Source organism: Lycium barbarum, chromosome 12 (assembly GCF_019175385.1).
Source record: "Lycium barbarum isolate Lr01 chromosome 12, ASM1917538v2, whole genome shotgun sequence".
Lineage (NCBI taxonomy): Eukaryota > Viridiplantae > Streptophyta > Magnoliopsida > Solanales > Solanaceae > Lycium > Lycium barbarum.
The window spans coordinates 81,508,833-81,523,953 of record NC_083348.1 but is presented as its reverse complement, the minus strand read 5'-3'; the positions used below and the strand labels follow the sequence as shown (position 1 = coordinate 81,523,953).

At 36.4% G+C, this 15,121-nt stretch overlaps 1 protein-coding gene across 1 annotated transcript; it reads left to right on the top strand.

Moving 5' to 3' along the window:
• The first annotated feature begins 562 nt into the window (after window positions 1–562).
• LOC132622634 (low-temperature-induced cysteine proteinase-like) lies at window positions 563–13,786 on the top strand. Its single transcript, XM_060337275.1, has 5 exons — window positions 563–1,179; window positions 1,895–2,133; window positions 2,232–2,369; window positions 2,465–2,962; window positions 13,335–13,786. The coding sequence occupies exons 1-5, from the start codon at window positions 675–677 to the stop codon at window positions 13,476–13,478; spliced, it is 1,524 nt and encodes a 507-aa protein (XP_060193258.1). The 5' UTR covers window positions 563–674; the 3' UTR covers window positions 13,479–13,786.
• The last annotated feature ends 1,335 nt before the right edge of the window (window positions 13,787–15,121 follow it).

The following is a 15,121-nucleotide window of genomic DNA, read 5'->3' as shown; positions in this document are numbered from 1 at the left end:
CTCCAGTGACACTGCCTTTAAAAGTTGACCATCTTTTTAATCACTGATTCTGATCCTGTCGTCTAAAGTTTAGCCCCCTTGTCCATTAAAAACTATCGATTGATTAAGTTTATGGCCGATCAACATATGGTTCAAAGAGAAAATTTAGATTACCATACAAAACTATCTCACAACTTTTCTGGAGTAACGTCTTACAGTCTTTCCAAAAAATAAATACATAACCAGTGTAAGTCACTATATATATACATACAGACAAGTCAATTTTCCTGTCTTAATCTACAATTCCAAATATTACTTGTTCCAATACACCAAAAGACTTTGTTTTGAGAAATTATCTCATTACCAGTACTCTTTTTTTTTTCTGGCCACGGTAATCCGAGCGGATTGACCAATGGAGTTAAAAAATAAATAAGTGTCTGTTTTCCCGCCCATACATAATTAAAGAGCATTTATAACAACAAATGTACCTACCAGAAAATGTGTTGTGTCTTTACTTATTTACCCACACCTACCATTCTAACCTTATTCATCATTTTAAACCATAGTCAAAAAAAGTTTTCACAATTTTTCATGTGTCTCACGTGTTGAGTTATTGGGAGACTTGTAGCCTGTAGGTGTTCTTTTAAAGCTATAAAACAATGGTATCAGGACTAGAATGTTAATGCTACTGAAAAATGGGAAGCAAACAGACTCCCCATCTTCTCTTCCTCTTTCTTTTCCTATTTTTCTTGATCTTTGCTGCACTATCATCCCAAGTTTCAGCTTTTACTACTGATTTTCCAATATTAGACAGGCCAAATGAGTTCATATCAGAAGAAAGAATTTTCCAACTTTTCCAAGAATGGAAACAGAAGCATGGGAAAGTTTACAATAATGAGAAAGAGCAAGAAAGGAGGTTGGAGAATTTTAGAAGGAATGTGAAGTATATAGTGGAAAAGAATTCCAAGAGGAACTCAGATTCAGATCATTTGGTTGGTTTGACTAAATTTGCTGATATGAGCAATGAGGAATTTAGACAAGTTCATATTTCCAAGATAAAGATACCCTTTAATAAGAGAAAGACTATTCAGATGAAGAATGTGGAAAAAAAACCAACTTCAATTTCATGTGATGCTCCTCCTTCAAGGGATTGGAGGAAACATGGGGCTGTCACTAAGGTCAAGGACCAAGGACAATGTGGTAACTTTACTTATGTTCTCTTATCATTTTCAGTTCGTGTTTGAAAATGATTTAAAAGCTATTGGCAGAAACAAATACGGTTAGTTACATTAGATGGCTTTTCTTGTATAGCCCATAAGGTGATAAGGGTGCATTCATTTTTTAATTGCAAGACGTTGTAGAAGAATACATTAACATGGATAACTAGGTGATATCTGAAAGGTGTGTTATTGAATCTATCAAATTTTCACTCTGCCTCTTTAACACAAAAAGGAAAGATAGAGATAGTGGATCTTTTTTAAGCTTTGAGCTTGACTACAATTGACTCAAAACCACTATTTCCCGTTTTCCACTCAGTTCTGTAGATGTGTATCTTTACTTATATATTGCTAGATTTTGTATTTAGGCATATTTCATTGTATTTATTACATTTATAATATTGGGTTACTCTACATACATGTTTTACTGCTAGGCAGCTTATAGGCATTATTATTATGTTTCCCTGAATTAAGCAGTATAAAATCCAAATAAAAGGAACTGAGTAAGTTGAATCTGCAAATTGGTCTAACCTACAGTCTTACTAGGACTAGGACTTTTTATTGGCTCAAATCAAAAGTCAGTAGTACCAAAAAGTCCAAAACTCTAAGACCATTTGTGTTCTTTAATTAAGGGAGCTGGAATATGCACTTACGTACATCATTGGAGTAATATATTTGATCTATGCAAAACTTTGCAGGAGCTTGCTGGGCATTCTCGGCGTGTGGAGCTATAGAGGGAATAAATGCAATAGTCGCTGGCGAACTTATTAGCCTTTCTGAACAACAACTTATTGAGTGTGATAGTTCATGCAATAAGGGCTGTGAAGGTGGACTTATGGACCCTGCTTTTGAATGGGTGATCAACAACGGTGGCATTGATTCAGAAGCCGATTATCCATACATTGCCTATTCTCAAGGCTTTTGCAATTATAACAAGGCATGTGATGATCAATTTCATATCAAGTTTTCTGTCCATCTTCCAAAAAAAATACTTTTTGAAAACTTGATCGTAGTTCTGAATATTTTTCTCAACAGGTGAACCATACGGTTTTAACAATTGATGGATACCAAGATGTTCAACAGGAGGAAAATGCCCTTCTTTGTGCTGTTTCTCAACAACCTGTTAGTGTGGGCATCGACGGAAGCAGCCCTGATTTTCAACTATATAGAGGGGTAACTATTTTCTATTATTCAATCCATTTCCACATATCTTAATATTCCCAAAATGATGTGATTTTTCTATCTATTCTGTTTTGGGGCCGATGCAGGGAATCTATGATGGAGAATGCTCTAGTGATCCAGATAACTTATCCCATGCAGTACTGATAGTAGGATATGGTTCTTATGGATATGATGACTATTGGATTATCAAGAACTCATGGGGTACATATTGGGGAATGGAGGGGTATGGATATATAAGAAGGAACACAGATTTGCCATATGGCGTTTGTGCCATTAATTCACTGGCTTCTTATCCAACGAAAGAGTCGTCTTCAGCGCCATCTCCTTATCCATCACCTGCCGTTCCACCACCTCCCCCACCATCCCCTCCACCCCCTCCACCACCTTCTCCAAAACCAAGTGAATGTGGAGACTTGTATTACTGTCCAGAAGACCAAACATGCTGCTGTGAGTTGTACATCTTTGGCCTATGCTTCATTCAGGGTTGCTGTCCTTATGAAAATGGTGTTTGCTGTCATGGATCAGCCTATTGCTGCCCAACTGAATATCCCATTTGTGATGTTTATGAAGGCCTCTGCCTCAAGGTATGACTTCTCTTGTGACACTTTGTTAAGGAAAAACTCAAACTTTTAATTTTCAAATGGTTTCTGAGTAATCAAGGGAATTTGATGTCAGAGAAATCATAAAGCAAGATCACTCTTAGGATTCTCCTTAATCCATGTTGAGTCGCATAAAGTTTACAAGGTAGAATCAAATTCCATAAAATCCTGCTGTAGTGACAGTCTCTCCAAGCATAGCAGTATCATTTAGGTCCCTTCTAAATCAATGCAAAAACAGCCAATGAATCTTTTTAAATTACTGTTGCACTTGAGGTACCATGCTAACACACAGCAAATAGATTAGATTTGTCATCACCAACTAGGTACTGGGAGTATTTGATGCACAAAGGGCAATCAAATTCGAAAATAACAGAGCTAGAAGTTGAAAACTTGAAGAACTGTAAGCTAAGTTCAGGGTTCAACCGAGATATTTAGCTAGAAAGAGAAATATTGAGAGGGGTATGAGAAAATGTATATTCATTGATTGTATGAGTTACAAGGTATATATGCAGTGAATCTAATCAGTTTATACAGCTGTCAATAGCTATGCTATCAAGTAACTGATTTCTGGACTTGTAACTAATTTTTGGACTTTAACTAACTTTTGAACAATACCAACTAACTTTGCCACATTAGCTAACTAACTATTACAGCAGCTAACTAACTATTACAACTAATAAAATGCTAATCCAGCTACTACATTTCATAACATTGCATCAATACCCCCTACAGAAGTACAGGCTTGTCCTCAAGACTGAAAAGCAGAAAATCTATGATGCAAATCAGTAAGATATTCCCAAGTAGCTTGAGAAGCATCATTATTTGTTCATTTCACTAACACCTGAGCAACAACTTTGTTGTTCTCTTCACAAGTCTGCTATCTAACACTCGTTCTGGGGAGGGGCAATAAGGACTAGATAGATGAAAAATAGGAGGATGGTGGATGCTGGTAGGCACTTCATGACACTTCTTCAATTGTGATACATGAAAGGTGTTGTGGATTTGAACATCAGCAGGAAGTAAGAGCCTATATGCAACAGGGCCAATTCTTGCAACAATGGGATAAGGGCCAAAATACTTAGCTGCCAACTTGTTGAATGGTCTAGTAGCAACAGAAATCTGTCTGTAGGGTTGTAGTTTGAGGTACACCCAATCACCTACTTCGAAATTCCTATCTGATCTGTGCTTATCATCTAAGTCCTTCATCCTTTGTTGAGCTCTAAGAATGTGATACTTTAGAAGCTGAATGATGGATTCCCTAGCAACCAATGATCTGTCTACCATCTCAGAAGAAGATTCACCAACTAGGTAAGGGAGATGGCGAGGTGGTTTTTGACCATAAAGAACTTCATAAGGACTACATTTGATGGAAGCGTGATAAGTAGAGTTGTACCACCATTCAGCTACTGGTAAGAACTTGGACCAAGTATGAGGGCTATCAGAACAGAAGCATCTCAGATAAGTTTCCGAAGTCCTATTGAGAACCTCAGTTTGACCATCTGTTTGAGGGTGGTAGGCAGTGGATCTTTGAAGTTGAACCCCTTGCAGAGTAAATAACTTTTGCAAAAATTGACTGAGAAAAATAGGATCTCTATCACTTGTGATTGTAGCAGGCCACCCATGGAGTTTGAAAACATTGTCAAGGAATGACTGCGCAATTGTTTGAGCAGTATAAGGGTGACTTAAGCTCATAAAGTGACCAGATTTGCTTAACCTGTCCACCACCACCAAGATGACATCCTTACCATTAGATTTAGGTAACCCTTCAATAAAATCTAAACAAATATCTGTCCATACACCATCAGGAATAGGAAGAGGTTGCAACAACCCAGGATATGCAGAGGCATCATACTTGTGTCTTTGACACACATCACACTTATTAATGAATTGTCTGATATCTGTAGCCATAGATTTCCAATAGAACAATGATTGTAGTCTTTTCAAAGTAGAATCCATACCAGAGTGTCCACCTTGAGTAGTGGAATGCCACAAATCAATGATAGTAGTTCTCAAAAAGTGATCAACACCAACCACCAATCTACCCTTCCATCTCAACTGATCATTGCACTAAGTGAATGACTTAATAGGCTGAGTCTGCAATCTAGCAATGAGGTTGTGTAATGCAGGATCAGAAGTCCACGTTCCTTGATTTGATTATACAAGGAATCATGTGGAGCTAACAATGAGATAACCAATAGTTTAGACTCAGGTTTCCTGGATAAAACATCTGCAACTTTATTTTCTGCACCTTTCTTGTATTCAATAATAAAATCAAATGTCATTAATTTGGAGATGCCAGCTATTTGAAAATCAGTGTGGATATGTTGCTTTAGCAGATGCTTTAAATCTTTTTGATCAATTTTAACAATAAATGGTTTACCCAACAAGTAGTATGACCACTTAGTAACAGCAAAAATGAGAGATAATAGTTCTATATCATAAACAGACATTGCTTGATGTCTAGGTGCTAGAGATTTGCTAATATAAGCTATAGGATGTCCTTGTTGCATTAAAACAACTCCTATCCCTTTGCCACTAGCATCAGTCTCAACCAAGAATGGTTTGGAGAAGTCTGGCATTGCTAATACAGGAGCAGAAGTCAAGGCTTGTTTCAATCTTTCAAAAGCAGTCGTAGCATCAGGAGTCCATGTGTAACCATCCTTCTTGAGTAGGTCATGTAATGGTCTGCATATGGCACCATACCCTTGGATAAATCTCCTATAATAACCAGCAAGGCCCAGAAAACCTCTAAGCTGTTTGGTGTTATTTGGAATAGGCCATTGCTCAACTGCTATAATTTTTCTAGGATCAGTAGATACTCCTTCTTTGCTGATAAAATGACCCAAATACTCCACCTTAGGCACTCCAAATGCACACTTAGACATCTTAGCATACAATTGGAACCTCTGCATCAGATTAAAAACAACCCTCACATGCTCAATGCTCAATATGATCAGTTATGCATTTGCTATTTATCAGTATGTCATCAAAGAAAACTAGTACTGTCTTCCTTAACAATGGTCTGAAGACTGAATTCATGAGGTTTCGGAAAGAAGATGGGGCATTGGTTAAGCCAAAGGGCATAGCCAGGAATTCATAATGCCCTTCATGTGTTTTAAAAGCTGTTTTATGGGTATCATTTTCAGACATCCTCAACTGGTGATAACCAGCTCTAAGATCAATCTTAGAAAACACCACTGCACCCTCCAATTCATCCAACAAGTCCTCTATAATAGGTATAGGGAACTTGTCCTTTATGGTCAGTTGGTTCAATTCCCTGTAATCAATACAAAGTCTCCAGCTACCATCCTTCTTACCAACCAATACAACTGGAGATGCATAAGGACTTGTGCTATTCTGTATAACTCCCTGGTCAAGCATCTCTTGCACCAGCTTCTCTATGATGTCCTTCTTGACTCTAGGATATCTATAAGGCCTCTTGTTTACTGGATTTGCAGCTTCTACCAGTGGTATTCTATGATCAAAAGAACCTCTATGGGGTGGAAGAGTAGTAGGCAAGGCAAAAATGCTAGCATACTGATCAATTAAACCAGATAACTCAGGGGCAATTGATTCACTCTGAGCAGCATGAATATTATAACAATGACTTCTCTCTTCTTCACCAGATTGCAATGTCGACATAAAAAACTGAGTATCCCCTCCTTCAATTTTATTCATTGTCTTGGCCTTAGTTGATTTTAATTGACTACTTGCTCCTCTCAAGACATGTTTCTTGCCTTGATACATAAACTCAATAGTTCTGTTCTTAAAGTCAAACAATATTCTACCCAGAGTATTTAACCATTGCACCCCCAAAACAATATCTACATTGCCCAAAGGTAGCAATAAGAAATCAGAACTGAATGTAGTACCTTGCAGAAGCCACTAAGATTTCTGCAAACTGAAGATGTTTGCACTTTCCTTCCATTAACAACACTAATTGATTGTGCCATGATGGTGGTTGCTTGACATCCTAACTTCTTGGCCATGTCTTGGTCAATGAAGTTATGTGTGCTTCCTGTGTCAATAAGGACTTGCAAGGGTCTCTTTTCATGATAACAGTTACCCTTATGGTTTGGTATCCTGTTACACCAGTAAAAGCTTGTAATGATATGGTCATGAATTTATCTACTTCTTCAATAACCTCTGGTACTGATTCCTCCATTGCTTCATCAAGAACTGTATCTCCATCCACTACTTCTACCATATAAATTTGCCTATTGGAATTACACTTATGGCCTGGTATATATTTATCATCACAGAAAAAACAAAGGCCTTTAGCCCTCTTTTCATCCATTTCTGCAGCAGTCAACCTTCTACCAGGAATTCTGTTAGGCCTTGTTTGTTGTGACTCAACTGATTTTTTGAATGTTGAATATGGGATAGGTGGTTTTTGGAAATTCTGGTGTTTGAATTGATTAGGAGTGGGTAATATAGGGACTTGTGAGTATCTGACTACAGGTTTTAAACCCCAACTCTTGGCTTGAGCTTCAAAAATTTCTTCTTGCAACCTAGCAATCTTATAAGCCTGCATTAATGTCTTTGGTGACTGGATCTTAACAGCCCTATTCAATTCAGGTTTAAGCCCCCCTAAAAAGCAACTAATAGTGTTTTCAGTTGACAGATTCACCTTAGTTAACAACCTATCAAACTCAGCTTGGAACTCCTTCACACTACCAGTCTGAGTTAAACTCTTCATTGACTCCATATGATCCTCAAACTCCTCCCCAAATCTTTCATTTAAGGCTAAAACATATTCAGTCCAGGTAGGGTCTAAAACAGAATTTCTAGACCTTATATATGATCTATGCCAAGCAGAGTTCGAAACCAAAATGGCTCCAAAAAAAACATTTTGAACCAAAATACCCCAACAAAGAAAAAAGTTACTAAAGTACCTATAGCGCAGTATTTTACTGCGCTATAGCACTAACGGAGACAGACCCGTTAAGTCCTATAACGCAGTAAAATAATGCGCTATACGCAATACGTTCCGACCTATAACGCATGATTTTACCGCGTTATAGGAGGGAGAGAAACTCCTATAACGTAGTAAAATAATGCGTTATAGGAGTTCCCATTTTCCATTCACCCCTTATTACGTAATAATTTATCTTTTTTACGTAGTTTAGCCGTATATTAATCATGCTTTAAGACTCCAAAACTTCAATATTTTATATAGAACTCTAGTTATATTTGTACAATTAATAAAATAGCCTCAACACGTCAAGAATACGTGATACTTTGAATTGTCGTTTTAATAGTTGAAAAGTGCTCGAAGTCCTTTTTTGTTTGAAGACTTGTAGTCATTAGCTTTAAGTTATTTATCTTTTAGGGTTTCGTCTTATTTTTAAATTAATGCTTAACTTTATTTCGAATGTGTCACGTTTTTTTTTTATTATCAATAATAAAGACTAATGATAATATTTATAAATATGCAAAAAATATATAATATTTACGATAACTTGTACAACACTAATGTATATACACTATCGAGGATGGGTCCCACATATAGTATGCCGGAGACTATCCCTAGGCCTAAGGCTCATACCATCTCCAGCGCCCTCGCCATCGTCTCCGTCGCCTTTTTTCCTCTTAATAACCGGGCGCTCCAAGTCGTGATCATCTCCTCTTCCCCTAGCCCTTGCGCCCTTAACTAGAACATGCTTCTTCTTGGGATCTTGTCCCGCTGGCACGCTCAGAACCTCAAGCTGAGCTGGGTCTGGAAACTCGACCTCTTCCTCGTCGGGAGTCGCCACCGTAGGCGCCGATGGATGAACTTGAAAAATATATAAATATTAGTATCATTTCTTATTTATGTTGAATACATTAATGTTATTTATTTAATCAAACCTGTGTGTCAACGGGCGCCTGAGAAGGCTCATGAGATGGGTCTGTAGCTTCCTGAAATGGGTTTGATGGTGAATATGAGGTAGCAGTGTTCAGGAAAGCGGGCGCTTCACCGCTACGCTTCGCTTAAAGCGGTGAAGCGAAGATTTGTCGCTTCAGGTAAGTGGAGCGGAGGCTACCCAATTAAGCGGACGCTTCAGAGACCGAAGCGGTGAAGCGGCTGAAGCGGTGAAGCGGCTGAAGCGTCCGCTTTATGTTGTGGGCTGTTTTTTGAAAGGTTAACTTTAATAAAATAATAAGTCCAAGTCAAAATTTTAATACAATAATACATCCAGGTCAAAATCGTAATAAAATAAAAAGTCTGGGCCAATTTTAATAAAATAATTAGTCCAGTTAATTGAAATCCTCAGCGCCACTTTGAGACATTTTATTTGCACAATCAGCTAGGGTTTTGCAGCAGCTCTTCTTCTCCACTTTCAGGTAATTTCTTTCCTTCTTCTTCTTCTTCTTCTTCTTCTTCTTCTTCTTCTTCTTCTTCTTCTTCTTCTTCTTTCAAGCTCTCTTCTTTGCTCTGTTTTTTTCTCCACATTTGCTCTGTTTTTTTTTTCTCGAATTATAGGGTTCTGCTCTGCCTTTCTTCTTTCTTTCTTTCTTCTTCTGTTTCTTCTTCTTCTTTCAAGCTCTCTTTTTTGCTCCGTTTTTTTCTTCACATTCGTTCTGTTTTTTCTTTCTTCTTTTTTGCTGCTGATTTTTTCTGCTCTGGTTTGCTGCTATATATGCTCTGTTTTCAGTTCTGCCTTTTTCTTTCTTTTCCAGTTCTGCTTTTTTCTTTCTTTTCCAGAGTACTTTTTCTGCTTTGTTTGGCTGTGTTCTCTGCTGATTTTGTATCAAAAAAATATTTGCTCTTGATTATTTTTCTTAAATCTTAACAGCAATTAAAAAATGTCCGAAGACCCGGCTTTGGAAGTATGGGAAAAAACTTAGTGAGACCAATCGGACTGCAGTTATGTGTTTGTTTTGTGATAAGATAACTAAAGGAGGAATCTTTCACCACAAACAACATCTTATTGGTACCTTTAGCGATGTTGCACGCTGTCTAAGATGTCCGGAGAATGTGAGGGAAGAAATAAAAACATATGTCGAAGGAAAAAAGGAACTAAAACGTCAAATGTTACATCAACCAACTGTAACTAATCTTGACGACGACGATGATGAAACAGAAGAAGGTGAAGCGGTTGATTTGTCCGTTCGTTCAAAATCACAAAAACGGACAACTTATAGATGAGCAAGATCAAATAGGGGACCAACTAAGTGCTTATACTATCAAATAGACTAACCCTAAAACGCCTCAATGACCTAGTGTTCATAAAATATAATAGAACATTGAGGCGTCGTTACAATGCTCGCAATGTAATTGATCCAATTGGTTTGGACAATATTGATGATGCCAATGAATGGCTCACCGGGGTTGAGAATGCTGAAGATGAGGCAATTTTTTAGGGAGATTCTGATTTCACTTTCGGTGTTGTTGCCGAAGCAATGGGGGTAGAGGAGAACCAGTATGGTTTAAGGGGGAATACTTCAAGCCAACGTAGGAGGGGAAAAGAAGTAGCTACAAGTCATTCCCTAGTTGATGAAGTTGAAGAAGATGATAATGAAATTGAAGAAGATGATGAGCAATATGGTGATGATGTGGGAGTACAAGATTTTGACAATCTTGTAGAAGAATAAGAACTAGATGTCGAACTATTAGTAGCTTTGATTTTGTTTGTCCTATGGTCTGGAGGATTTTGTGATATCCACTTTAGTTTTTTATTTGAAATTTTAGTCTATGGATATCTACTTTAGTTTTGGATTTGAACTTTTGCTTATATATATATTGTCTATTTATTTTGCTCTTTTTTAAAAAAAATTGCGCTTCACCTCAATGAAGCGGGCGCTTCGCTTAAAGCGTGAAGCGGGACCTTGTCGCTTTTTTTCGCTTCACGCTTTCCTGAACACTGTGAGGTAGTCTCCTGGACGAGATGTTGTTCGAAGTCTAAGTAAAGGTTATAAAAATTAAATAAACATTTACCTTATATTGAATAAAATTAGTTTTAAGTAAAAAACTTACATGCGCCTCGGTAGTCTCATGAGAAGACACTTCTGCATCGGCAGGCTGATGAGAATGCTCCGGAATGGGCAGCTCCTGTGGACCCACTGGTGCCGAATCTTAAAATATGAAAAAAATGAAATAATAAGTACTTTAAATGATCAAATATGTATATTAAATATTTACCTTCTATTGAATAAAATAAATTTTAATAAAAAGCTTACTTGTGGCTCGGTAGTCATATGGGAAGACATTGCTGGCTCGGCAGGCTGAGTGGCTGGCTCTGATGGAACCGCTGGCGCCGAATCCTAAAATATGAAAAAAATAAAAATAATAAGTACTTTAATAATTCATTAACAATTCATAAATAATTAACCAAATTCAACTCATAAACATATAACAAATTAACAATGTTAACAATTCATAAATAATTAACCAAATTAACAACTCATAAACATATAACAAATTAACAATGCATAAACATTTAATAAATTAACAATTCATAAACATTTAACAAATAATGAATTAAACCAAAAAAAAAAAAAAAAAAAACGAAACAGTGGCTCCAGCCACTGCCCAATCAAAGCAAAAAAAAAAAAGAAAAACGTTTTTTTTTTTTTTTTGGAAATTAAGGACGATTAAATGTAAAACATGCATGCAATATAATGTATATAATAAAATAATAACAAAAGTCATAGTAGAAAACCTTAATCGAAGATTTTTTGTAGAGTTATTTTAATCGAGTTGTCCGCCGTTTTTTCTCAAAATTCGAACTTAGAATCTGGCTCCTTGACTTGAATATACCGAGAATCTAAACTTTTCGGATGAAATTTAATAGAAAATGACGTTTTTAATGCGTAGGGACCACCTTGGCTCGCCTCCAATGGCGTTTTTAAAATTTTTTTGCCACTGGAAGGGCCAGTGGTGGAACCCGATCGGGTTTATAGTGGAGTACTATAACACATGATTTGATCGCGTTATAGGAGAGAGGGAAACTCCTATAACGCAGTAAAATCATGCGTTATAGGTGACACCGTATTTAGTATAGTGCAGTATTTTATTGCGTTATAGTACTTAACGGGTCCGTCTCTGTTAGTACTATAGCGCAGTAAAATACTGCTCTATAGGTACTTTAGTAACTTTTTTTTTGTTGGGGTCTTTTGGTTCAAAATGTTTTTTTTGGAGCCATTTTGGTTCCGGAATAGCTTCTCCTTCTAAATGAATAGAAGTGACCTTCACTCTTTGATCAAATGGAACCTCATCCATGGCAAAGAATTGATCAACCTTATACAGCCAGGTTCTGAAGTCCTGACCTGAAAACTTAGGAAACTCTAATTTAGAGTATCTAGTAAAGAAGTTACCATTGTGTGTGTGCCCATTATGGTTCTCCTTAGTTCGAACTTCAGGCTGCACCTCCATTGGACAGTTTCTATCAACTGAGGAAGACTCAGCTCTTCCTATTTCTTGCTCCTTTCCCCTAGGATTTATCTGATTAATGGTAGCCCTCAATTCACTCAATTCCTTATCAGCTTGCATATTGCGATTGTTCATACTAGCCATTCCCTCAATCAATTTCTGCAACTGATCTTGGATTTTTGACATCTGATCTTCCATTTCTTCTGGTGGTCTATCTTGATTCTTGCTTCTAGTCACAATTTCATTACTTCGAGTCATAATTCACTGCCGAGAATCGACTGCTCTGATACCAAATGATGCACAAAGGGCAATCAAATTCGAAAATAACAGATCTAGAAGTTGAAAACTTGAAGAACTGTAAGCTAAGTTCAGGGTTCAACCGAGATATTTAGCTAGAAAGAGAAATATTGAGAGGGATATGAGAAAATGTATATTCATTGATTATTGATTGTATGAGTTACAAGGTATATATGCAGTGAATCTAATCAGTTTATAGAGCTGTCAACAACTATGCTAACTTGTAACTGATTTCTGAATTTGTAACTAACTTTGGGACTTTAACTAACTTTTGAACAATACCAACTAATTTTGCCACATTAGCTAACTAACTATTACAGCAGCTAACTAACTATTACAGCTAATAAAATGCTAATCCAGGTACTACATTTGATAACATTGCATCAGTATTTTTTTTATAGACAATAAGCTAGGCAAAAGGGTTTGAAAGATAGATACTTAATTTGATAATTTTGCTCAATCATTAGATACCAGTGGGAGGTAGTACAAGGCCTAAAATAGGGCACTTTGAATTAATCAAAGAGTTAGTAAGTTTTACTTGGCTTTAAACATCCTGAAATCCACCAGTCCAACTAATCCGGAGTTGCACCAAATATATCAGAGTAAAACACTTCCGACCAAAGGTTAAATATTCAACGTGATAGAAGAAGGATCCCAAATTACATTCGTTCTTTGTTGTTTCGTGATTTCTTTCTACTTTTGCAGGATTACGGAGGCAAAGTAGGAGTGGAAGCAAGGAAGAGAAGAATGGCCAAGTTCAAGTTACCATGGAGAACTAACACTGAAGCAACAAAGGAGATGGACCAAACTCTCAAATGGAAGAGAAATCATGTTGCTGCAATGCGTTGAAACAAACACTTGTCCAGGATTTGCAATTATGCATTGGAATAAATACATCTTTGAGTGATGATGTTTGCAGAAAGCCTGCTCACTCTTTTCTAGGGATGAGTTTCATTTTGTTATAATTTGAATGGGCAAAGATTTATGAATATAAATATTCAAAACTTGTGATCTTAAATTAAATCTGTGTATAACATGTCAAATCAGGGTCATCTCAACAAGATTGGAGGGGTCTAAAGCCAAACTTCAGAGGGAGGCCCTAATTTTATTTTATTTTTAAAGAGAAAGATCGATATATATATTTTATTTAAAGTCTACTTTTCTAGTTTTTTAAGATGCGTAGTCATCATTTATTGTTTTATAATCGTCAAGCACAATGGAAAGTTGCTAAAAAAAAATCAAATTAATCAATTCAAAAAATATTCAATTGACAATATAGTTAATCAATCACGAGACTAAAAAATTTTCTTCTCTTTTTTTCTTTTATAAATATTGTGCACTCCCTCTTGTCTCAATTTATGTGACACAATTTGGATTTCAATAGTCCAATTTCTTTATTTTATCGTGAATTCAGACATACAATCTTTAAGTTTTTTTTTTAAAAAAAAATTTAAACAAAAACTTAATTAAAAAAAAGGAAATTTTACTTGTCATAGCTATTTCTAAGACCTATTTATGAATAGTAACTACCTTTTATTTTATTTATTGTTCATAAATAAATTTTTTACTTAAATTACACATCATAACTAGTGTCCTGTATTTCACAAGTTTCTCTTTTAAATTGGTTTTCTCCCACCTCTCAAATCTATTTCTTCCTTACCCTTCTCTTTCTCTCACTCCGTTCCCTCTCCTGCCCCCAGATCTGTGGGATCTACTTCCCTTGCCTGGACCCTCCGAATGCTGCCCTCGATCTGTGAGAACTATATATTTCCATTGACGGCTTAAGCTGTGGCACAGCCAATTCCAATTGCTTTATCAATTTTTCTTCCATTAGCATTGCGAAGTTTCTAAAAGTTTCTGGATCTATAATTGGATTTTAATGCCCACAGGTCTGGTGATTTTTTGATGTCAAAGTAATGTGTGTTTAAAGAAAAAAATTGAAGTGGCATCTGATGATACAACTCCAACTCGAGTTGGAAAGCTTACAATATCAAATCGTTAGTCGAAGTTTTTTATATTAGAGTTTCGTTCAAAGTTGAAACAGTGTATGAATTTGATTTCAATGTAATCCTTGGGTATTTCCCCACTTAACTATTTAGCTAGAATTTACTTAACTCGATCCAAGCAACATTCAGAAGTTATCAAATTCCTGAAAATACTTGAAGCCCCATTTGAATAGCTTCTACTCTTGTTTAATTTCGGGTTTTTTGATGTTTTGGTTTGTTCCTTACTTTTCCGACACTACCACTTCTTCTCTGCGGCGGCAGCGGTGGTTCAACGCATACTCCACCTCCAATGAGAGTTGTAAAGCTTCATGCTCACCAAGTGTTTGATAAAACGTTTCAGTATATTTCAGTGTACTGTTTCAGTATATTTCATTGTATTTCAATGTATTTCTAATTTATGAAACAATTTCTGATATATTTCATTGTATTCCATTGCATATACGCATAATACAATTTTATATTTCTTAAACAATCAACCATATTTCA

Coding starts and splice junctions, on each gene's coding strand:
- LOC132622634 (XM_060337275.1), top strand. CDS start 675: ATGGGAAGCAAACAGACTCCCCATCTTCTCTTCCTCTTTCTTTTCCTA. Junction 1,180..1,894: donor CAAGGACCAAGGACAATGTG/GTAACTTTACTT, acceptor AAAACTTTGCAG/GAGCTTGCTGGGCATTCTCG. Junction 2,963..13,334: donor ATGAAGGCCTCTGCCTCAAG/GTATGACTTCTC, acceptor CTACTTTTGCAG/GATTACGGAGGCAAAGTAGG.